General features: G+C 46.5%; 1 protein-coding gene across 4 annotated transcripts in view; it reads right to left on the bottom strand.

Moving 5' to 3' along the window:
• ARMC2 (armadillo repeat containing 2) overlaps positions 1-24,963 on the bottom strand; it is a 132,459-nt gene that overhangs the window by 32,358 nt on the left and 75,138 nt on the right. For 3 of the 4 annotated variants that reach the window (XM_059083647.2, XM_067011572.1, XM_067011571.1), the window contains exons 13-17: positions 16,430-16,745; positions 4,243-4,365; positions 3,817-3,930; positions 1,757-1,889; positions 1,245-1,405 (exon numbers count right to left, since the gene is read on the bottom strand). In XM_059083647.2, the coding sequence (XP_058939630.1) occupies positions 1,245-1,405; positions 1,757-1,889; positions 3,817-3,930; positions 4,243-4,365; positions 16,430-16,745 (847 nt within the window). Of the gene's footprint in view, positions 1-1,244; positions 1,406-1,756; positions 1,890-3,816; positions 3,931-4,242; positions 4,366-16,429; positions 16,746-24,963 lie in introns of those variants that run through there. The other variant, XM_067011573.1, reaches the window with a different exon arrangement.

Raw genomic sequence — 24,963 nt, 5'->3', positions numbered from 1 at the left:
CATTTTTCCTACTCTTACGCAGCAAAATTTTATTTACCTGGAAAAAAGCAAATTTCACATCAACCTAGCACACCCGATTCTTTCAAATAGCTTCAGGTTCCGAGTTCCTCTTTAATAACATATTGTTACGACACTTAGCGTTATGAAGCACTTTGACAACCGTGATTCGAGACCTTGCTGTGTGTCAGTCTCTGTATCAGGTTCTTTGTACAGGTCTGCTCATTTATTACCCTTACGAGTCTGCAAAGTGGACATCAATCATCCCCATCTTAGACATGAGAAAATATAAGCTCAGAGAGGTTAAGCCCAAGGTTAAAAGCTTGTACGTGATAAAGTGAGGCCTTAACTCAGAATTGTCTGACTACAGCCTTCTGGTCTTCCCGGAGTGTTCTTAGGATGCTTGTTTGATTCTCACGACTCCCTGCGACAGGGCAGGGATATCATGTCCCCATTTTACAGACGAAAAGATAGGTTCTGAGAGAGTCTCCTGTCGAGTCACCCCCCACCACCCCACCCCCCGAGAGAGGCTGGATTTGAATCCACAGCCTCTGAGTCAAACCGAGTCTTTCCACACGGCCTTGCTGATCCAGCACAGTGCCTAGGCAATGGGAGGGACACCTCCGTTTTGGAAAAGAGATTATTTAAACACTCATTTACTGACCCAAACCACTGCTGTTAGACCTTACCCAGGATGAAAATATTATCCTAAAAGTAGAAATTTTTCAAGGTAAGACACTCTCATCTTTCCTTTGGTTTGTATCAGTGATTTCCCACCGTTCAATGTAGGGCCCCACTGTAATGTCACAGTTTCACAGACCCTCCCTCACATAATTAACATAGATGCTAATCAAAACGTACGGGTTCATGAAAAGTGTGACTTAATTCAGAGTAGCTTTTAGCCGTATTTTCTCAATTACGACAATGTCTATATACTTTTTAAACAACAGCAATACATTTCTGCCTAGGTCTTCTACTTATGCAGTTTACAGAAAATGCAAACAAGGGGGAAAAGCCACAGAAGAAATCATGACATCAGGCAATGAGTTAAAAGTCCTTGCATCCCACTGTGAATAACACTCAGCCTCTTCCAGAGGGCTCCAAATTATAATAATCTTTAACATGCTCTTGTTACTTAATAGAAACAAAGCCACCCAAACGCCTACCAATTTTTATCCATACAGGTCACACACAAAATTTTTTTCTCATTTTGATAAAACTCACAGACTCACAGTCAGGAGTCTTACCTAAAAACGATGAGAGCAGGACTAAGAGTGTGTTGGCGGCCTCATCTCCAAAACATGACGAAGCACTGGTGATATTTTCACTGAAGTTCCATAAAGTTTTGCACACCAAGCAGGCCAGCTGCCAATCAGTGGGACCAAAATCCCTTAAACAATCCACTAACCTGAGTTAATAAAAGTCAAATTGAGAAGTTATTAGGACAGGATCTCTTTAATTTTTATATTTTTAACATGATGCTTAACTTTTGGTGATATTTCATATGCATTATATAAAATTCAGTGTTATTAAAATTAATTTCATATCTACAAATTTAAGCAGCTCTAAAGTAGCAATAACCTACTTTGAATTATTTTTAACATCCAATGGAACCTAAATCCCCTCTCTAGCCCTAGCTTGGCACTTCCAAATGTTGAAATACCTCTGCCTGGGAGAAATGAGGAGAGGGACCCAAGCTCCCCGGAAAACTATGTCCTCTGAATCCTGACAGAGTCAGGACTCCATGCCTTGAACTTACTTTTTAATGCCACCTCCTTCTTTTAGGATGACACGCTTGTCTTTATCCACGGTGAGATTTAGAAGAACACCACAGGCAGAAAAGCAAATATCCTGATGCTTAGCATCCAGCAGAGCAATCATGAACTTGTGAACTGGGAGGGCAGAGAACGAATGCAGGCCAGTAAAGCTCAGGGGCCCCAGCTGTATTTCATTTCTCAAATGGCAAAGGGGAAATGGGGAGCAGCTTACAAAACTGGAAACCCTGCTAGGGGACTCGGTCCACTCTTCCTAAGTGGACTTCCCCCACTGCTCAGAACCAACATCCACCACTTCAGAACCTGCTCCCCGCCCCCCAGGTCCCCTGTCCCCTGATATTGCTGTATCTGACGCAGGCATCAGCTCCCCCTCCCAGGCAGTGGTAGAGCCCCCGCCCACGGAGAGGAGGGAACCACGGCCTTCCAATCACACAGGTGCCATTCATTTCATCTCTAACTTCTGGTTGTTCTCCAGGGCCCTTATGAACCTCCAGCAGCAACTTTCTTTATACACACAGCTCTGAGAGAGGGGAGCACAGGCTCCAGTGGAGATCTTCCTGGGAGTCTTCCAAGGCCACAGCTTGTAAGGGAAGACTCGCTCAGACCGCAGGAAACACGCCTGTAGTGAGGCCGGACTTCCAGGGTAGGGGATGTCTCACATCAGGACAGGCTCCCAGCCTTCCCTTACCCCTAGAAATGGAACTGTTTGTCCTGTCTTCTCATCCCCCCGCAGGCGCTGGGCAAAGGGTTGGGGAGAATGAGTAAGGTGTGTGCTCTGTTCTACTGCTCACCTGAGAGGTGGCTACCCTGTGCAGACCCTGGCCTACTGATGTGTCACACGGTGAGCTTGGCAAAGGCTGCATCACATGTGTGTTTTTAAGAGTCTAAAGAATATACACTAGGGGCTTCCCTGGTGGCGCAGTGGTTGAGAGTCCGCCTGCCGATGCAGGGGACACGGGTTCGTGCCCCGGTCCGGGAGGATCCCACATGCCGTGGAGCGGCTGGGCCCGTGAGCCGTGGCCGCTGAGCCTGCGCGTCCGGAGCCTGTGCTCCGCAACGGGAGAGGCCACAACAGTGAGGCCCGCATACCACAAAAAAAAAAAAAAAAAAAAAAAGAATATACACTAAAATGTTAACAGTTATCTCTGGGGTAGTGTTGTTTTTAATCTGTATTATCCAAAGTTTCTATTATGAACATAAATAATTAGGTATTTTTTACTGTTTTTACATGAAATATTTAAGACATACAAACAGTATGTTTAGTATACACTCTTGTGTACCTGCTACCCAGTTTAAGAAATAAAACATTACAGATTCAATTTTATATTTGGGGGCAACCATTCAAATGTAACTTTGTCTTAAATGTGGAATTTATCATTTCCAACTACATTTATACCTTATTCCATTACCACGTGAATAGTACATAAATAATACCCAAGATTGTTTTGCAGGTTTTAAAACTATATTAATGGCATTATTTCATATATGTCCTCCGATTACTAGCCTTTTTGCTCCTATATTGCACGCTTGAGGTTGATGTACGGTGATACGTGAACTTCTAGCTCATTTATTTTCATTGCTGTAGAAGCTTGGTTGCATGAATATACTGTAATGTATTTATCCTCTTACCTGTTGGTGGACATTTAGGTTATTTCCATTTTTCACGATTACAAGCAGTACTATAATAGACATTCCAGTGCATGATGGAGAATGTCTTCTGAGTCCATTCCCATGGACAGAAATGATGTGTACAGATTACTTGTTTCCTTTAAACACATACACACGCACACACACACAGGCACACATGCGCCATCTCAAAACTCAGAAGACCACTTATGAAGGAGAGAGAAACACTAAGAACACAGCCTAGGTCCGTCTTGGCATCCTGAGCCGAGAGCCTTATGGATGGACGGAACAGAATGTGAGGCACCACTTGTCCCAAAGCAGAAACAAGTATCACGTTGTCATGACCCAAGCTGCAAAACCGCTCAGCTGTTCATTGGCAAGACATGCCTGTTTATGAATGTGAGTGTCATTAACTCACCATTTTTCTGCACAATGAAATCACAGATGTCATGGTCCTGGGAGAGATTTCCAAAAACGCGCACAGCCGCCAGGATTCCATCCATGTTGTGACTCACAAGGAGCTTTAAGAGCACTGGGTTTTGAGACCAGAGAAATAAAATTAGTGAATTTAAGTTTCAATTTAAAGGCTATTAGAAACCAATATCATGCTAAATACTGGTAATTTTAAAATTAAAAATGATAATAAAATTCCAACTATAGGAGACTTGAGCCAGAACTAAGAAACTAATGTGTCCCCATATTCAACTTTCTTAAAATTAAATCAGGCTCTTAGACAGTAGTACCAGAAATCAGAAAATATAAATGCCTCCAGTTCTGTGTTTAGTTAGTAAAGTCAAAACCTTAAATGAACATGCATCCACCCAAACCCAACTCTGAACCTTACATTCAGCAATATATAGCTTTTTGTCTTGAATTATGGAATTCTTCACTTGGTAGTAAGATAAGTTGTTGACCGTTGCCGTAGTATTGATCACCAGCTCCTCACAATCATCAATGGACTTAGATTCTGAAATAAAGTGAGGACAAGGGTGTCAAAGACTCACTGCAGGGCAGAAACCACAACATCCTCACTGCAACCCCAGCAGTGGCGGGGACAAGCCATTGTGCCAGGCAAGGGCTGTATGAGGGCAGTGTTTGCCTTTGCCGTCTGCTGCTTTATTTCCCATGACTCTTCCTGCAGGGAAATGCGCCGAAGGCAGGGGACCACTCTGGGCCAGGGTTTGGAACACTCTAAGCTCAGTCCCTCCAGCCAAGGGTCTGGAAAAGTCGGGCTGATCTAGTTCCTGTGTACAAAGGTGCCAACACCAGCGAGCAGAGCTCATTTGCCCTGACCCAGAGCTCCCCCGGGCCCGCGACCCTGGAAGTCTGTTCCCCAGACCTGCCCCCCTCCCAAAAGAATGGCCCTCAGGTCATAATCCATCTATAACTCCTATCAACGCTGCCTTCGAAACACGCAGTCCGATTGCCTCTCAGCTCCTCTGCTACCACCTAGTCCATCTTTCACCCCCTCACTGGCTTCTCTTCTTCTGCCTTTGCCTCTCTGAGCCTGTCCTCAACATGGTGGTCCTTTAAGATTCACTCAGATAACACCACTCATCTCATCCGGCCCACAGGCCTGACCCAGCTGCCCCAGTCCTTACCTCACTGGCCTCATTTGCTGCTCCAGCCCCCAGCTCCCCCCAACCCCATGCCAACCTCACCAGTCCTCTTGCTCTTTTTGAGCATGTCAGCCTGATCCTGCCCAGGAACCTCTGCACTGCTAGTCCCCCTGTCTGGAACATTCCTTCCTTCAGTTATCCTGGCTCACTCCCATGCCCTTTGGGCTGCTGCTTAGCTGTCACCTTATTGGACATACTTTCCTCAGCCACCCTATATAAAAGAGCACTGTTCCTCACTTTCCCCTCCCCCTCTTCTCTGTAACACATGTGACCACCTGACTTGTTATGTGTTTAATGTCTGTCTTCCAGCTCTAAGGTGTAAGCTCCACAAGACTAGGGACTTGTTTTATTCATCACTGCATTCCCAGCATCTAGAACAGTGTCTGCACAGAGCAGTGCTCAACAGATAACTAATAAGAACCTACTGTACAGCACAGGGAACTCTACTCAATACTCTGTAATGACCTACATGGGAAAGGAATCTAAAGAAGACTGGATGTGTGCATATATATAAACACAGTATTGTAAAGTAACTATACTCCAATAAAAATTTTAAAAAAGAAATCATTCCCTCTGGAATTTCCCTTGGAAATAGCGACTAACAAAAAACAGAAAACTGTAGCATTTCAGTGTCTTGGGGTGGATCAGAATAAAGCCTAGATGATAAATTTTTGAAGCAAAATAATAATAATAATAAATTTCATTGTTGTTAAAAAAAAAAAATAAGTGGTTGCTGAATGCAAGAATGAATGAATGAATGAACCCTTTAGCTTAGCACATAAGACCCTTAGTTATTTTGTCTCTGCCTTCCACTCAGCCTCCAGACTCATCTCCTGGTGACTGAGACCACAGTGCAGAGAAGGGCAGATGCAAGGATGCCAGTCAGGAACCTCCTGTGGTGTTCCAGATGGCAAATAACAAAGCTGAGGCTGGGGTGACGGCGGAGATGGAACAGGGAGGCCAGGCTGGAAAACTATTTAGGGAGGAAAATGGACAGTGTGTGGTGAAGACTGGACTGGGGGATGAGGGAGAGGAATCACTCAGGATGAGCTCTGGGTTTCTGGATTACATAATTGGATGGACAGCAATCCCATACTCTGAACTAATGGGAAGAAGGGCCAGGTGGAGGAAAGGTCATGAGTTAGACATCTTGAGGTGCTTCTCAAGTACCCACAGTTGATGAGATTAGGTAAGGCAGTTGGACATAAGGGTCTGGGAGTCAGAGGAAAACACCAGGAGTCTGGTTATACTAAACTAGCTATAGCAGCCTCTGCCTCTCACCTCTGACCCTGCGCACGCCCCCTCCACCTCACCCCCCCTCCCCCCGCCCCGTGCCTGGAGTGCATTCACTCCCCTCTCCACCCAGCCACCGGTCACCGGTCACCGCCTGACTGGGAAGCCCTTCCCCAGCCTGGGAGGGAATAAACTCAGTGCCCATGCATGTCTTGGGCCCTGATTTGCCCACTGGGTTTTATTGGTTAAGAAGTGCCTTGTACCTCTTTTTTTAAAAAAATTGAAGTATAGTTGAGAAACAATATTACCTCAGGTATAGAACACAGTGATTCAGTATTTTTAGAAATTATACTCCATTTAAAGTTATTATAAAATATTGGCTATATTCCCTGTGCTGTACGATATATCCTCATTGCTTATCTATTTTATACACAGTAGTTTATACCTCAATCGCCTACCCCATCTTGCCCCTCCCCATTGCCTCTGCCTACTGGTAACAACTAGTTAGTTCTCTATCTCTGAGTCGATTTCTGTTCTGTTGTCTTCATTTGTTTGTTTTCTTTTTTTAGATTCCACATTTAAGTGAAATCATGACAGTATGTCTTTCTCTGTCTGACTTATTTCACTTAGTATCCCTCTAGGTCCTTCCGTGTTACTGCGAATGGCAAAATTTCATTCATTTTTATGAGTAAGGAAGTACCTTTTATCTCTTGTATGAAACCAAAGTTCCTCAGGGATAAGAGGGAGGCTGTGAGCTGAGCAGGAGGGCTGTGCTAGCTCTTACATTCTCTGATTTAATTCTCTCTCCTTTTGGCCTTCTTTTCATTAAAGAGAATGACCTTTTTTACAGCTTACTCTATTCAAAGGGAAATTCAGGCATTTGTTACGCTACAGAAAACACACACTGGCCCTTCAGCCAGTGGTTCCTCCACCCACAGCAGCCAGCATGGGTCCAGTACCTGGTAGACACTCAGTGAATACCTGGAGAAAGAAAGAATAAATGAGGCCCTAATTGCCTGGTTTGTTAGTTTAAATACATGGGAAGGGAATAAAGAACAGAAGTATCTTGGACTTCAGTATGGATTCTACAGCAAGGAAATATCCTAGTGGCCTCGGGTTTCTAGGAGATCTGTAAAAAGATCCCAGGCGTTTTTGAGGGAGGCAAGGTAAAAGTAGGGACATAGGACCCCCAAAAGTATCCTCGGCTTGCTTCGCTGGGACTCTGGAGCTGGAATCCTGATCTTCTACCTGCTGGCTGTGTGACCTTGTTCAAGTCACTTAACCTCCTTGGGCCTCAGTTTCCTTGTCTGCAAAGTGGGATAATAACTGCACCTACATTACAGATTTGTTACAAAGTTTAAATGCGTTAATACTTGTTAAGGGCTTATAAAAGTGTGTGGCACACTGTGGGTGCTAAATAAACATCTGTTAATGAACAGGAGGGCTATCCAGAAGGATGGCTCATGGGGAATGGCCTGAGTGAATGTCTAAAACTTAGCAAAGAGGAAGTCTCATCCCTGGTTCCCTCCATCCCTGGACTGATGACAAAAGATCTTGGGCAGTGTCTAGGGATCTGTTTTTTTCTCTTGCCTTGGTAGGAGAATTTATTAGTTTGCCCAGAAAAAGGAATACAGCTCTTATGTGTCGCCACCCTGCTGTAGGACCTCACGTTTGGGAGCAGGAATAACGTCTGGCATCTGGAGCAAGAGGAGAGACACTCACCGCTACTAGGCATCTATCATGAACAGCACCAAGCACTTTCCATGCATTTAACCCCACAGAAGTTACTTATTAATAACGCTTTAAATGCACTTACATTTAAACCCACAATAATTAATACTCTAAAGGTGCACCTGCCTCAGTCAGCTCAGGCTGCCAGAACAGAATGCCGTAAACTGAGTGGCTTAAACAACAGGAAATTATTTAACAGCTCTGGAGGCGAAAAGTCCAAGATCAGGGAGCCAGTATGGCTGGGTTCTGGTGAGGGCTCTTCCTGGCTTGCAGATGGCTGCTTTCTCTCTGTACCCTCATCTAAACCTAATTATTTCCCAAATGCTCCATCTCCAAATACCATCACACTGGGGGGTTAGCGCTTCAACACATGAATTTGAGGGACACAGTTTAGTCCACAGCAGCCTCCTAATATCCCATTTTCTCCTCCCAGATGAGAACATTGAGGCTTAGAGAAGTTAAATACCTTGCCTGATTTCATAGAGCAGACATGTGAATCCAGGTCTGCCTGACTCCACCATCCTGCTCTTTCCACAGCATCTTGCTGAGTGCCTATTAGAGCCAGTTGGGGCAATAATTTGCCTCCAAAGAGCACGAGACACCCACACAGCCCTCTGTAGCTGACTCATGAATATAAGAGAATCTGGAATTTGGAGATTCCACTAAGGCAACAAATCGCTGCATTTGGGCGCTTGCTGAGAAGGCTGGTCCTTACTAGAAATAGTTTTGATTTTAAAAGACCCTCTGCAATGAGACTGGCCTCTGGAGGGGAGTCCTGGGGTACAAGCAACTCCTCTGTGAGGGGAGTAGGGCTGGGGAGAGGTGGAGGACACGGTCCCAAGGGATGCCTTTCTCACGTGCCTGGGGGGAGGGTGCAGTGCAGCAAAGGTGTCAGGCTGGGAGGAATGAGGACTAAGTGAGCACCGGGGACTAACAGGGCAACAGCTGCCTTGCCCTCAGGCAAGTGAGCAGGTCAGAGTCAAGCCGGCCCTGGCCTGCTTTCCAAAGCCACTACCAGGCTGGTTAAGGGAGGCAGATACTCTGAAGACCAGCTCCCTCTCCCAGGATCTGATTGCACTTCTGCACTGATGCAGAGACTCCAGGTAGGAACCAGCAGAGACCAGTTTAGGGGGGGCCTCGTAGGGCTCAGGACATTCATCCCTGCAGCTGAGCTGCCAAGGGGAGGGTGGAGGCGTATGATCCTCTGTCGAGGTGACTTCACCCCACTAAAGCTTTTCGTGGGAGGTCAAATCATTCAGGAGATAAAACAGACAAGGGGGTTTCCCTGGTGGCGCAGTGGTTGGGAGTCCGCCTGCCGATGCAGGGGACACGGGTTCGTGCCCCGGTCCGGGAAGATCCCACATGCCGCAGAGCCGCTGGGCCCGTGAGCCATGGCCGCTGAGCCTGCGCGTCCGGAGCCTGTGCTCCGCTACGGGAGAGGCCACAACAGTGAGAGGCCCGCGTAACGCAAAAAAAAAAAAAAAAAAAAAAAAAAAAAAAAAACCAGACAAGGGACCTCACTGCCTGCCCAAACAACTGCCCAGCATGGCAGGCTAGAGAGAAGGGTTTCTTCACTTGGGCTTAACCTCAGACGGCACTGAGCTCTAACATGCAGAGACTGAAGCATTCTCAAGTGAGACCTTCTACCACCCACATCAGGACCAGCCAGGGAGCTTTAAAAAATGCAGACTCCTGGGCTCCACATCTCACTTGATCAGTCACAACTTCTGAGGGTAGGGTGAAGAGTCTGTGTCTTTCATAAGCTCCCTGCATGATTCTATGCACAAAGAAGTCTGCGAAGTAGCAGATTTGAGTTTCACTGATCGCTTTAGAGCGAAAGAAAGAAAGTAGGCTATTCCCGAGTGACAATAACCTCAAGAGGGTGCACTGGAGAGACCTCACATGGGAATCCCCCAGTGACCAAGACAGAGCACCGACCCTCCCAGAGGACTTGGTGATGGAGGAACGGAGGGGACAAGCCCTAGCCTCCTAAGGACTCTAGCCGGGCCCCCTGGTTAACCCTTTCAGCTCTGGCCAAATCTGCTTCTCAGCCTTTCTTCTGCCTCCAAAGCATCAGTTTCCTAGAAGTCAAACACAAATTATCCATTGTACCTTTCGTTCATAGGTAGAAATGTAATTTCTAAGCTCAGAAAATACATATAAGACCAGGAATTTTCTCACTTCACATGTGAATATTAATAATTGCAGGAAAATGAATCATGCAGAGCTTTATTTCTTAACTTGACTATCCACAGTGATGTGTCCAGGTGTCTAAGGGCAGGTCCTCAGGCTCTCCCCAGGTAGCTACAGTCAGGTGAAGCGATTTGGCCTGCCAGCAGATGAGAACTCACCGGGTGGGTTTCAGCCACCTGCCAGCACCTCACTAGCCAGAGAGGCTAAAGGTGATTCTCTGAGCAGTGGGTTTCAACATTTAAGGGGCAGAAGAATCACCTGGGGGCAGGGGCGTAGTTGAAATGCATATTTCAAGACCCTAAAACCATCCTTCAGGTAAAGCCTTTTTCTGGGTAAGACCAGAAACTGGAAAGGGTATTTTTTTTTTTTTTTTTTTTGCGGTACGCAGGCCTCTCACTGTTGCGGCCTCTCCTGTTGCGGAGCACAGGCTCCGGACGTGCAGGCTCAGCGGCCATGGCTCACGGGCCCAGCCGCTCCGCGGCATGTGGGATCCTCCCGGACCGGGGCACGAACCGGCGTCCCCTGCATCGGCAGGCGGACTCTCAACCACTGCGCCACCAGGGAAGCCCCTGGAAAGGGTATTTTAATAAGCCCTACAGCTGACTCTGAGACAGCTGGATCCCTGACTTCTGGGTGGAGAAGAATTGATCCTCCAGATGCAGAAGGATCATCAGGAGACAGGGTGATAGTATGGTCCAAGTGCTGAAAATTTTGAGGTTGTTAGAGAAACTGAATTTCTGGAACAGCTCGATGCAGGTTTGCACAGACGGTTTAATGTGCAGTCAGCTGCTTGGAAGACAGTCCCACACTAAATGTGTAGGGTTTTGAGTTATCATGTGGAAGTGATTAAGTCACAAGGAAAGACCTCAGTCAGAATTTAATAATCCTTCCTTAAGACCAGCAACATGTAGGGACTTCCCTGGTGGTCCAGTGGCTAAGACTCGGAGCTCCCAATGCAGGGGGCCCAGGCTCAATCCCTAGTCAGGGAACTAAGATCCCAAGTGCAGCAACGAAGATCCTGCGTGCCTCAACTAAGACCCCGCAAAGCCAAATAAATAAATAAACATTTTTTTTAAAAAAAGGATCAGCAACATGCAGAGTAACCCTGTCACTTACTAACTTTGTGACCTCTAAAAGTCACTTTATCTCACTAAGCCTGTTTCCTCCTCTGTGAAATGGCTAAAATAACAACCTACTCTCGCACAGCTGCTGTGAGGTAACAGATGTGAACATGCTTCATAAACTGCGCGGCTCTGATAGTGATCATTTTGTAATGTATAGAAATATCAAATCACTATGTTGTGTACCTGGATCTAACATAATGTTTTCAGTCACTTATACCCCAGTTAAAAAATAAATAAAATAGGGCTTGCCTAGTGGTGCAGCGGTTGGGAGTCTGCCTGCCAACGCTGGGGACACGGGTTAGAGCCCTGGCCCGGGAGGGTCCCACATGCCGCGGAGCAGCTAGGCCCATGCACCACAACTGCTGGGCCCACGTGCCACAGCTGCTGGGGCCTGTGCGCCTGGAGCCTGTGCTCTGCAGCGGGAGAGGCCACGACGATGAGAGGCCCGTGCACCGCGGCGAGGGGTAGCCCCCGCTCGCCACAACTGGAGAGGGCCCGCGCACAGCAACGAGGACCCAACGGAGCCAAAAATAAATAAATAAATAAGTTTATTTTAAAAATAAATAAATAAATAAAAATAAATTACACAGCTCCACAACAAGGGAAGGCACAGTCACTTACACTCCCACACACCAAAAGCTGGGCTCTGTGGCTCTGTCCTCTCAGCTTTCATGTTCCGTGTACCCCTTGCTGCTGGCACTTTTCATAAGCTTCTTGTCTATACACCTGATATTCCTCCAACACATACCCTGAGTTCCTTGAAAGCAGATACCAACCTATACTTTTTTAAACGTTGTGCTGGCCTGAGTGTTTGTGTTCCCCTCCAAATTCATATGTTGAAGCCCTACCCACAATGTGACTATATTTGGAGATAGGGCCTGTGAGGTGATAAAAGTTAAATGAGGTCGTAAAGGTGGGGCCCTCATCCGATAGGGCTGGTGCCCTTAGAAGAAAAGGAGACACCAGAGCTCTCTCTCCACCATGTGAGGACACAACAAGAAGGTGGCCATATACAAGCCAGAAAGAGTATTCTCACCAGACACCAACCCTGCTGGCACCTTGACCTCGGAATTCCAGCCTACAGACTGTGAGAAATAGATTTCTATTGTTTAAGCTACCCAGTCTGTGGTATTTTGTTATGGCATCCTGAGCAAACTAAGACAAACTTCTTTTAACATACAGCATAGGACTGATTATGCAGTGAAGACTCAATAAATGAGTAGCAGAGGGGCAAAGTTCAAAGATTACCCCAATATATCATTTTCATCAGGCATGAATGCTTCTTCCACAACAACACAACCTTTCAGAGTCTGGTAAGTAGTGGCGAAGTAGATCACTCTAGATGGCAATTTACTTGCACACTGGTAGGCAGAGGTGCCCATGGGAAATGACAAGGTCTAAAAAGTGGAAGGGGGGTTGCTATGGACTGAACTGTGCCCCTCCCAAATTTCTATGTTGAAGCCCTCACCTCTAATGAGCCTGTATTTGGAGGTAGGGTTGTTAGGAGGTAATTAGGGTTAGATGAGATCCTAAGGGTAGAGTCCTTATCCAATAGGATTGGTGGCACTAGAAGAAGAGGAAGAGAGAGAAGGCAGCCGTCTATAAGCCAGGAAGAGAGGCCTCACCAGAACCAACCACGCCGGCACCCTGATCTCAGACTTCCAGCCTCCAGAAGTTTCAGAAAGTGTCTGTTGTTTGAGCCACCCAGCCTATGCTATTTTGTTGTGGCACCCTAAACAGACTGAGACAGGTTTGGGTGCCTAGCAGTGAGGTGCTACTGTAACAAATACCTAAAAGTATGGAGGTAGCTTTGGAACTGGGTAATGGGTAGAGGCTGAGATGTATACAAGAAATACGGATGTTAAAGGTTGTGAAATAAAATTCATATTTTATGGCAAGACCAGAAAAATTTAAACATAGAACTTCTCTGCTCTTTGGCCTCCTCTCTCCTCACACAGTGCTTTGTGTATCTGCCTTATGCATCGACCAAACCTTTCCCATCGGTAGGAATACCTGTTCAACCATAAAGAGCAACATTCTCCTAGCATCAAGACGACTCCCTCCTTAAAAGATAACATTCCTTCTTGATCTTGTAAGGGGTCACATGACCCACCAGGATGATGCTTAGATCTGGATTATGTAAACTGTCAATAACACATCATTTGATGTACAGCCCTCTGTCTCAAAAAAACTTATGTAACTGTGCCTTGATTTCTAACCAGTGGAACAGTTCTCAGAGCTTTCTGAGATGCTCTTCCTGGGTTATAATCCTCAAATTTAGCTCGAATAAAATTTTCCAATTCTTTCTTTGATCCACTGATTATTTTTTTTAATATAAATTTATTTATTTATTTATTATTTTTGGCTGCATTGAGTCTTCGTTGCTGCACGTGGGCTTTCTCTAGTTGCAGCGAGTGGGGGCTACTCTTTGTTACAGTGAGTGGGCTTCTCATTGTGGTGGCTTCTCTTGTTGTGGAGCAAGGGCTCTAGGTGCACAGGCTTCAGTAGGTGTGATACACGGGCTCAGTAGTTGTGGCTCGCGGGCTCTAGAGTGCAGGCTCAGTAGAGCAGCTCAGTAGTAGCAGCTAAGCATGGGCTTAGCTGCTCCACGGCATGTGGGATCTTCCCAGACCAGGGCTCGAACCCGTGTCCCCTGCATTGGCAGGCAGATTCTCAACCACTGCACCACCAGGGAAGCCCACTGCTGATTAATTTTTTGTCAACAGGGTGATTCTGGCAAAGGCTCAAAGACAAGAGAGAGCTGGAGAGAAAGCTTCCATCTTCTTAGAGAACACAGAAATAATCATGAATACAATGCTGTCAGAAAGATGGACATCAAAGGCCACTCTGACAAAGTCTCAGATGGGAAAGGAGGAACAGGTCCTTGGAAACTGTAGGAAAGGTGATCCTTGTTATAAAGTGGCAAAGAATTTGGCTGAATTGTTTGTGTTCTAGTGTTTTGTGGAGGTCTAGTTTGCGAGCAATGATACTGGGTATTTAGCTGAGAATTCCAAGCAAAGTGTTTAAGGAGAGGCTTGGCTCTTCCTGACTGCTTACAGTAACATATAAGAAGAGAGGGATGAACTGAAGAAGGATTTGTTAAGCAAAAGAAACTAGAACTTGAAGATTTGGAAAATTCTCAGCCTATCCATATTGCAAGAAAGAAGAAATCATGTGCTGGAGAGAACACCAAGGGTGTGGCTGGCCTATCACTCAGTAAAGAGTTTACGGGATTATGTGAGCAGAAACACTGCCAATTTGAACTGAAGGAGCTGAGACAGGACCAAACGAAGGAAGGCTGTCAGACTCCTTGGATTTGACAGGACACAGTGTACAGCTACTTGGCTGTGAATATGCACTATTCTTCTAGTAGAGAAGAGAATGACCCCAGTGGTGATTCAGAGATCACCAGGGCCACTGCCTCAGTTTCACCAGGCCACACTGGCCTTCACCCCAAAGTTTTGAGGGCAAGACCGCCCTGCAGAGCCCTGGTGGCCTAACTGACAGAGCTGTGGAGGAAGGGCCACTGCCCTGGCGGGGCTGAAAGGCAAAGCATCTAACCAAAGAGGATTATTCTCAAGCCTTAAGATCTGATGGGGGCTTCCCTGGTGGTGCAGTGGTTAAGAATCTGCCTGCCAATGCAGGGGACACAGGTTCAAGCCCTGGTCCAGGAAGATCCCACATGCTGTGGAGCTAAGCCCATGCACCACAACTACTGAGCCTGTGCTCTAGAGCCTGCGAACCACGACTACTGAGCTCGCATGCCACAATTACTGAAGTCCACGCCCCTAGAGCCTGGCTTCACAACGAGAAGCCACCGCAATGAGAAGCCCACGCACCACAACAAAGAGTAGCTCCCGCACTGCAACGAAGAGTAGCCCCTGCTCGCCACAACTAGAGAAAGCCCGCACGCAGCCAAAAATAAATAAATTTGTTTTTAAAAAAAAAAAAAGATCTGATGGAATTCGCCTTACTAGGTTTGGGACTTGCTTGGGACCCATCACACTTTCTTTTTTGTCCTATTTCTCTCTTCTGGAGTGGGAATGTCTATCCTGTGCCTGTCCCACCATTGTATCTTGCATATAACTTGTCTGGTTTCACAGGTTCAAGCAGGAGAGGAATTGTTCCTCAGGATGTATCACATCTATCTGATTTAGATGATATTTAAATGAGATTTTGGACCTTAGACTTTAGAGTTGATGCTGGAATGAGTTAAAATTTGGGCGGCTGTTGGGATGGAATGAATGTATTTTGCATGTGAGAAGGACATGAATTTGGGGGACCAGGGGGAGAATACTATTGACTGAATTGTGTCCCTTCCCCCAAATTCATACGTTGAAGCCCTAACCCCTAATGTGATTATTTCTGGAGACAGGGATTTTAGGAGGTAAAGTTAAATGAGGTCATAAGGGTGGTGTCGTATCTGATAGGGTGGTCTTATAAGAAGAGAAAGATCATTCTCTTTCCCATGTGCACATGCACACATTGAAGAAAAGCCACAGGAAGACTTAGTGAGAATGCAGCCACCTGCAAGCCAGGAAGAGGGCTCTCCCCAGAACAGAATCAGCGGGCACTTTGATCTTGGATTTCCAGCCTCCAGAGCTGTGAGAAATAAACTTGTGTTGCTTAAGCCACCCAGTCTGCAGCATTTTGTTATGGCAGCTCCAACTGACTAATGTGGGGTGGGCGGGGGAACGGGACCTGAATGACTAGGGGCTATAATTGCTGATAATGTAAAAAAGCTGAAAAAATAAAAAGATAAATAAACTTTAAGCGTGTGGACTATCCCAGGAAAAATTTGGGATTTTAAACTCTGTGGTTAGTTTGGCCAATTTTTTACAATTTGATTGGTATGCTTTCAAAAAAAATTGTGATATAATTCACATACCATAAAATTCACCCTTTTCAATTGTACAGTTCCGTGAGTTTTAGTAATAATTTGTATTACTACGTTTTTCATTTTTTTCTTTTTTAGAAAAAATCTGGACGACTTTTGAGGCAGTTCTGAACAGAAAAGGAACAGAAAAGGCCCGTTAAAGCGAGCCGACTGTGCTGCTAAAGCCCCCATGGCACCCGAGCCCCGGTCCATCTCCCGGCAACACCCTTGCCGCCAGAGGGCCTCACTTCTTACCCAGCATGGCGAGGAGCAGGCCCACGATGCGCGGGTGGGCGGCGATGGCTGGGCCCACGCGCGGGTGGATGGCCAGGTTGGCGAGCACGCGGGTCAGCTTGATGAGCACGTCCTCCGCCTGGGCCGGCCTCGGCGCCTTGGGCCCCTCTTCTCCTTTCCCCAGGGGCTTCTGGGAATGCAGATCCAGTTCGTAGAATGTATGGAATAAAGACAGCAGAGTTGGGATGCTCCCTTTCTCTTTGGAAAACTGCTCACGAGCCTGGTTATTTTTCGCTGTCAGGTTGCCAAGGATAAAAACAATACGAACAACTAAATCCTGCAATAGATTAAAGACAAAGAGTCACAAGACCAAAGGGGTTGGGACAAGTTGTTGGGAAGAGGACAGTATTTAATTAATTCACAATTTAATTAATAGTAAAATGGAACACACCTGGCTTCTTCTGACGTGTGCAGTATTTGATTCCCAAGACTGGTGCAAAGTGACAGAGGAAATTAAAAGCATTTGGCAACAATGAAAGAATACAAACTGATTGATGCTGTTAGCAAGGTCTATTAACTTCAGATCCTTCATCTGAAATGCTGGCTGGCCTTTTTTTTTTTTTTTTTTTTTTCCCTGGAGAACAATTAGTTGAGCCGGATGACATTACTAACAATGTGTCATATAAATCTAAGTCTTGACCCAAACAGGTTTCTTGAGCAGCCAAATCTTTTCCTAAAAGTTCACCTCCTGCTTCAGCAGGAGGTGTGTTTAGTGTTTCTAAATGCGGTGTTTGTCCCATCGTGGCTAATCAGCTTGTGTTACAGCAGGCTTTCTCAGCCTGGGCACTGCTGACTTTGGGGGCTGGATAATTCTTTGCTATGGGGGGCTGTTTATGTTTAGTGGCATTCCTTTCCTACTAGATACCAGAAGCACTTCCCCAGATACCACAACCAAAAATGTTTCAACAGTCCCCTGGGGGCAAAATGGGCCCCAGGTGAGAACCACTGTTACAAAGTGTTCACCACTTTAAAGCAGTATTTGTCTTCCTTGACCAGGGTAATGGTTACATGGGTGACACTTTTATAACTGTTTGCTAAATGGTACAAATGTGTTTTGCGCACTCTTCTGTATATAAGCCATATTTCACAATAAATAAACGTTTCTAAAAAATCCCAAGCTGAGAACACTTTACAACTGAACAAGAAACAGAAACAATTACGTGCTTAATATGACAACAGCAGGCAGACATAGCAGTTCGGTGGTTAAAGGAACACTTACTGAGGGGCTACAACTGGCCAGGGTGCTAATGCTCACTGTGCAGGTGCTGTGCTATTTACAGACAAGAAACTGGTTTGGAGAAACTGCCTTGGTCACAGCCAGTGAGGGGTGGAGTCAGGATTTGAACCCAGGATTACCCAGACCTGGAGTCCTTCCTACACCCCTGCGTCTCACTTCTCACGTGGCCTGTTATTTACGAACCTCCTTTGCCTACCCTGCTTTCAGAGCAGTAAAGGAATTATCTCCTTTTAAATGTAAATATGTCACCAGGAGGGATTCTGATAAACCCTAATTTATCAGATCTGTAGTCAGCCATAGCCTTAAGGAACTGGGACAAAGGGCAAAGAGCTGGGTTGGTTTTTCTCCAGGTGGAACCTGGGGGATGGGAGCAGCACTGAGCACTGTGTGTGGCCTAGAGAGAGTGGGTGATCCAGGACAAAGGTCAAGACACTGGGGTTTGCCTGGGTCTGCTCTGCCAATACCAACTTGTCCCTGCTTGTTCCTGAAAAAGTTTTCCCTGGCCCTGGTGAAGAAGCAGCCAGGCTGCTGCTTGTGAAGCTGGGAATCATTTGCCAACATTAAGAAAGGGTGGAGTCTAACACGATGTGCTGGCCCAGGAGAGCATTCACACCCGGAAAAACCTCAGCTGGGCAGTGTGCAACCAATCACAGCAGGTGGTACAGTCAGGGGACCCACTCCTGCCCCCCCACCCCAACTGGGATGCTAGTCCTTGGGTATATTTTGAATGCTGGGGTCTGGGGGAAATACACACACACACACAAACAAGGATAAGGCAAGGTGCTCTGAAGAGTTAGAATTGACTTGAGAAGACAAGGCTAGTGCATGAGGGGACGCAGCAAAGACTGAAAGGCTAATAAGGAAGAAGCTAGACACCCCTAGGGGATTACGACTCCCAGTAAGAGAGCCAGGTAGCCTGCATCACACTTCATTTAGCTTCTTTGTGACTCGATTAACTCATCTGTAAAATGGGGGGAATATTGTGTCGCAAAACTAAGACAAAACAGATAAAGCACAGGGACTTCCCTGCTGGCTCAGTGGTTAAGAATCCACCTGCCACTGCAGGGGACATGGGTTTGATCCCTGGTCCGGGAAGATCCCACGTGCCGCAGAGCAACTAAGCCCGTGCGCTGCAACTACTGAGCCTGCGCTCTAGAGCCTGTGCAATGAGGAGCCCGCGCAATGAGAAGCCCGCGCTCGGCAACGAAGAATAGCCCTCACTTGCCGGAACTAGAGAAAGCCCCGCGCACAGCAACGAAGACCCAACACAGCCAAAAATAAATAAAAGTAAAAATAAATTCATTTTTAAAAAAAAACAGGTAAAGCACAGATTGTGGTGAGTGATGATTCAGGCACTGTTTTGGGGTTGTCGTTGTTTTTTTTGGCCACACCATGTGGCTTGTGGGATCTCAGTTCTCTGAACAGGGATTGAACCCGGGCCACGAGAGCCCGAATCCCAACCACTAGACCACGAGGGAACTCCCCTCAGGCACTGTTAAGAACCCTTTACTATCAATAAAATGTTAGTAGCATTAACCGTGGTAAGTTCAACCTTGAAAAATGAATGAAAGCGGAGATTTGGTGGGGAACACAGGTGGGTTGGCACGGGGAAAAGGAGCATGTCTTGAGAAAGAGGACCTAGAGCAGTCCCTTACCGTGGCCTGGGGTCACCTTGTTTTGTGTCTGATCACCAGACAGTTCCCTAAAGAAGCAGAAGCCTACAGGCTTTAAATCTAAACCAAGCACACAAAGTTTCGTTACAATACTCCAGTCTCCCTTCGCATGAAACCAATGGTTACTTCATGTAATTCCCGATGGTGCAGGCTCCTCCCTGGGCTCTGGAAGGAGAGCACTCCTCCACCCTGGCAACACCCAGCAGCAAAGCAGACCATTTTCCAACCAGGACAGAGGCTATTTCTGAGAATTAGGCTCCCTGAAGGAAAATTCCACTGTATTTTCTAAATTGAGGAATAAGAGCTTTTCACACAAACTGATACAAGATTTCTGATTAAAGACACTCTACACTAGTCCCACCTCTGAAAATTGTAATAATTACTATTACTACTGATAGTAGCAGCAGCAGCTCATACACTGTGTTTATGACGCACCAGGCACTGTTCCAAGCACCTAGGTACACAAATTAACTAATGCGCTAAAAGTGACAATTTGCAGTTCTTTAATTTGAACAAAACGTTCCCAATCTCCACAATCTGGATAGCCACCTCCCTCATGCCCTAGGCAGCAGTTATGGCCAATATTTTTGGACTTCCTGGTATTCCCTGGATTGTGCTCTTATTTCCACAAAAGCACATTAAGCAAGTCAGGAAAGACATGATCAGTGCTCTTAAAGGACTTCATAAAGAATACGATAAATAACTGCATTCTATTGGTTAAATCATTACCAGGACTAATCAAGTTACCTCCTAAAATGTCACTGCCGTCTTCTGAAGGATGCTAGACTATTTTTTTTCTCCTTTCTCCCTCTTCCTAGCTCTGCTGCTTTACTTCCACCTCTGATGTTTGTTTTTCTGGTTGGTCTAACTGACCAGATCCCTGGCTGCAGGTTAAAAAAAGCAAGGTTTCCTTAGAGGTCCTCATTCTTCATAATTCAAATGACCTCTACCCACTGTCACATGTGGTCAAATCTGGGAAGACCGAGTGCTGCTTTTCTTGTTTGAAAAATTCCCTCAGGCCCCTTCCACTTCTAAAATTTTTTTTTTTTTTTTTTTTTTTTTTGCGGTATGCTGGCCTCTCACTGTTGTGGCCTCTCCCGTTGCAGAGCACAGGCTCCGGACGCGCAGGCTCAGCAGCCATGGCTCACGGGCCCAGCCGCTCCGCAGCATGTGGGATCTTCCCGGACCAGGGCACGAACCCGTGTCCCCTGCATCAGCAGGCGGACTCTCAACCACTGCGCCACCAGGGAAACCCCTAAAATTCTTTGATTCAAATATCTCTGTGGGTCCTAACATGGCACAGATCATTAAGGCTGATGTGGGAAGAAGAAACTTTAGGCTTCAGGGCAGCAAGAGTTAACCCTGCCGCAGTACCTCTCTCCCTTCCTTCAGATGGAAAAAGGAGGGGGTGGTTCCTGGCAGCAGTGGTGCCAACTGAAGGATGGCATGCAGAATCAACAAATGGGCTGGCAGATTGCAGCACCAAACTTCCAGCAACTGCTATGCTTGCTGTTTCTGTCCTCTTTCTCAGGGTTGGCTAAGGCATCTTTTTTTTTTTTTTCTCCCCCCATCCCCTCTCTCAAATATATTCTCTGTGAATCGAGGGAGTAGGCCAGAAGAGCAGCAGTCTCACAGGAGGCTGGCGGCGGTGGTGTTTCCTTACTCCCATGCCAGTGCTTGTCTGGATTCATCTGGAATCCGGAACAAGGAGGCTGACCAAGAGGGCTTAGCAGGGCCCCTTAGCTCCCTGCGGGTGGCCTCTGCGCCGTGCAGAGCACTGCCCCTGGATGGTGTTCGAAGAGGTTGTTTATTGTTCCACAGCCCAATCTATCTCAAGTCTACCAAACATCACTTAATTAAAATCCTGTAAAGATTTGAAAAATTAGGCGAAGGCCAAAATCATCAATCTGTAGAGAAACAATTTGCAGAAAACGATTTCATCGAGGGGCCATTCTCCTTTGAGGTACAGAGGCTCTCCTTTATTCTTAGACAACATCTGAGAACCACCTATAAATCAACACTGCACTTTTATAGCCTTCTTATTAAACTGAACACAAAGTTGCATATTCATACCACAACTATGTAGTTTTGAAACAGCAAAATGAAGATGAATCAGGAGACAGAAGCTTATTTTTCTTTTTTAAGAAGGCAGTCTAGTATAACCAGTTCATATCGACTCTAATTTTGCTTAAAACGGAATCAGCCCAGCAATAGCTCTGGCCAACCAGAGCTCAGACAGGTACACTTACTGGACAAAGCCTGACTCAACTGTGCATCCCAGGTATAGCCTGTGGGATGTTCTCTTTGGTTTAGCATAAGCTATGCCCTCATGAGCAAGCATGTTACTCAGTCTGAATGGGCTCCCCAGGCCTGTAAATAAAAATTAACTGGAACAAAACAAGGAGCAGGACACTGCTGGAAAGAGTGGTCTCTGTCAAGTTCCAGCAGCAGCCGCCGTGTTGACTGTTACTTTCCATGTGAGACAGACTGGCCTAAAGTCATTGGAGGAGATTCCCCCCTGCTCAGAGATGTAGAAACTGAGGCTTCAAGAGGCTCCCTGGCCCCAAAGTCCCACACTGGTGAAGAGAAGAGGCAGGACTTGGACAATCACTTCTGAACTCACAGATGGATTCCAAAACCACCCAAGCGCACCTGCTCATCTTCCCCAGAGGCACCTTCCTTTCCTCCCTATCTCACTTGCGTCAGCAACCAGTCACCAAGTTCCCTCCAAACTGTCATCTCAAAATCAACCCTGGCTCCCCCGTCTGTAGACTCTTGTCAGAGACCCTTGACGGGCTCCTCCCTCTGCGACCAAGGTTAACTCCACTTCTTGAAACGCAGCTCTTACGTCACCCCCTTGCTCAAAAACATCCACTGCCTATTAAATGCCAAAGCCAGCATCTAATGCACCATCTGGCCCCATGTGTCCACTTCTACATTGCCTCACGCTATTCCCCACCCAACGGCCCACCAATGGGATCGCACTCCTCCCCCACTCCCACACCCTTCCTACCGCAGTACCTTAAAAGAACCCTTAAAACAGCCCAGATGCATCATGTTGACCATGGGGAAGGAACCATATGGGGCTGTCACAGAAAGAATCAACGATGTTCAGCAGGCTCCATTACTTACTTGGGAGAGGACTACTTCTTCTAAGTCAAGGAAAACGTTTGAGAAAGGTTTTCAAGAATGGGTTGAAATTGAAAGAGCTGTAAACGTACTTAAAATCAGAACCCTCTCTTAACCAGAAAATTAAACTAATCAAGATGCCCTGTTTAAATCTGGGTTAAAAAGTTCTCATGCAATCTGGATCTGAGAGCTCAATCAGGATTTGCAATTTGCAACATTTATCCAACTTCTCACCCTCAAACAAAACCCCGACATTAATTGAGCTTATAGGTGGCTTGAAGAACAGATAAATTTTACCAATCGGGAAGACAGACTGCAGTGCTGCAGAAATGCTAATTAACCTTAGGCTACTGAAAGTGGGTCAATGGTTTGCTGAAGTGCTGAGCCATAGAAAGCGGAAGAATCTGAGACGTTGGAGACTCAAAACCAGAATCTAAGTAGAAAATCATTTGAAAACCAGAAGAGATCATCCTTGATGCTTCCATCCATCTATCCATTCCATCAACAATCGTTTAATGAGCGCCCACTGTATGCTTCTGAATGCGGCTATCACTCAAAAGCACCAGGGTGATGCTAGAATTTCACTGGGCTCAGTTCTTTTTTAAGTCAGCAGACATAAATCAGGCATTTGGGTTCCGTGCTGAGTGGGGGGAAGAGCCAGTTCCACAAGGGCAAAGCAGCAGGAGCTGGAAAGAATGAACAAGCTAAGGGCTTATTGTGCTGCCCGCCCGGTCAGGGGTACAGACCAAGGCCAAGGCCGAAAAAAGGAGCCAGCTCAGCCAAACGCTCTCGGCACCCACTGGGAATGTGCCTGCAGAGGGGCTGGGAAGAGAGCCACAGGGCGCGCTCCTGCCAGGCAGGAGGCGGAGGGCAAGCGGGGAGCCAAGTCACCATATAAAGGCGCCAGGGGAAGGGGTGGAGGCGCCTCCCTCACCAATCCTCTCCGGCCCCAAAGAGGATGGAGGGGAGGGAGAGAGAGGTCGTGCTATCTCTGGCCTGCTCCTTGGTTGTGGCTGCATTGGAGGTGAACAGCTCCAAAAAGGGCAGATGTTTTTGCTTTCAGCCTATACTCTCCAGACATTCCAGGTCTTGTTTTCGACATCACGCTGCCTGAGTGCTCCAAATCAGACAGTGTTTGTCATGGCTGGAGACAGCTGCTTGCCCAGAAAGAGGTCTAAATGGGATGAGAGAGGCATGGCTTTAAAAGCAGCACAAGCAAGGACAAGTCGGGGGATTCCCGGACAGTGTTCTCTGAGGTGCTGATGATTGCCCTGCATTTGGAGGTTCGGTTTAAAAGAAGAAACACAAGAAGTTGAATGACCATATCTAAAAGTGGAGAGGGTTAGACAGACAGTTGTTCAATGGACACGAGTGATGGGTATGTAGGTAAAGGTTACTCCTTTTGGACTGTGACCTCTGCAAAATAGTGCCAATCTTATAAGTCTTATTTGAGGCATTTTACCAGATCTCCTGCCCAGTAGATATTTATAGAAGAAATGGGGGAAAATCCTTCCACGTTTTTCCAAAAAAGCAAACCCAAACGTATTTTGCTGAGCTGCTAAATGCGGCAACACTGACGTCAGAGGCACCTCCTGAGGCGGGTCTGCTTCGCAAGGCTGCCATGGCCGGCCCCTGCCCATGCCTTCGACACGAGGCCCATCTGTTTGCACATTTGGTTGTACCAAACGCAGTTTATACCATAAAGCATACAATATGTGCTTATTTCTAAATGAGATTTGCCATTTAATTGAATTTCAGTCAGCATTCTAAATAGATGCTTCACTTAATGTTAGAGTCTAGCTTACAAACTGCACCCAGCTGACTGAAGTGCTGCATTTTTCGGTCTCAGGTTGCGTGTGGAGGGGAACTGGGAGTTACTAGTTGGACCCTGGATCTTGGACAAATCAACCTCACAGACAGACATGAGCCAAAGAAGTTTCCCTTGTTCTCCTTGGGGAAGTCCTTCGTTAGAGCTGGGAGGAGTGGATTCCTTTTCTCTGAGACTGTTGATAACTAGAAACCCTTGGCTTATACCACAGCCATCATATTCTGACATGCCCCCATCACTGAAGGGCTGTGTGTGCAGAGGGGGGTTATAAACCAAACCATGCGTTTTTTAAAATGAACAAATTGCCCTCGACTTTATCTGTTGCAAACTTACACGGTTAAGATATGGCTATCTACCAAAAAGCAGACATAAAGCTTGGTGGTTGTTTCACTGACAAATGAATCAACAGCAGCTCGTGCTTGTCTAGCTAAGGGAGGATAACGAGCCCTCCCTTCTGCAGCCAATTCAAGGGTCCCGAGGGCCCGTGCTCACCTTTCCTCGTAAGCCCACTCTGACCAGTGCCTGAAGCCCCATCAGTGCGATGGCCTAGTTATCAAATCGGGTTTGGTCTCAGGATGACTTGTTTGGACACAAATCTGGCAGAGAAAATTCCTGGAAGGGTCTAATG

This window comes from Kogia breviceps, chromosome 13 (genome assembly GCF_026419965.1).
Source record: "Kogia breviceps isolate mKogBre1 chromosome 13, mKogBre1 haplotype 1, whole genome shotgun sequence".
NCBI lineage: Eukaryota > Metazoa > Chordata > Mammalia > Artiodactyla > Physeteridae > Kogia > Kogia breviceps.
This window is presented reverse-complemented; position numbering and strand designations above follow the sequence as displayed.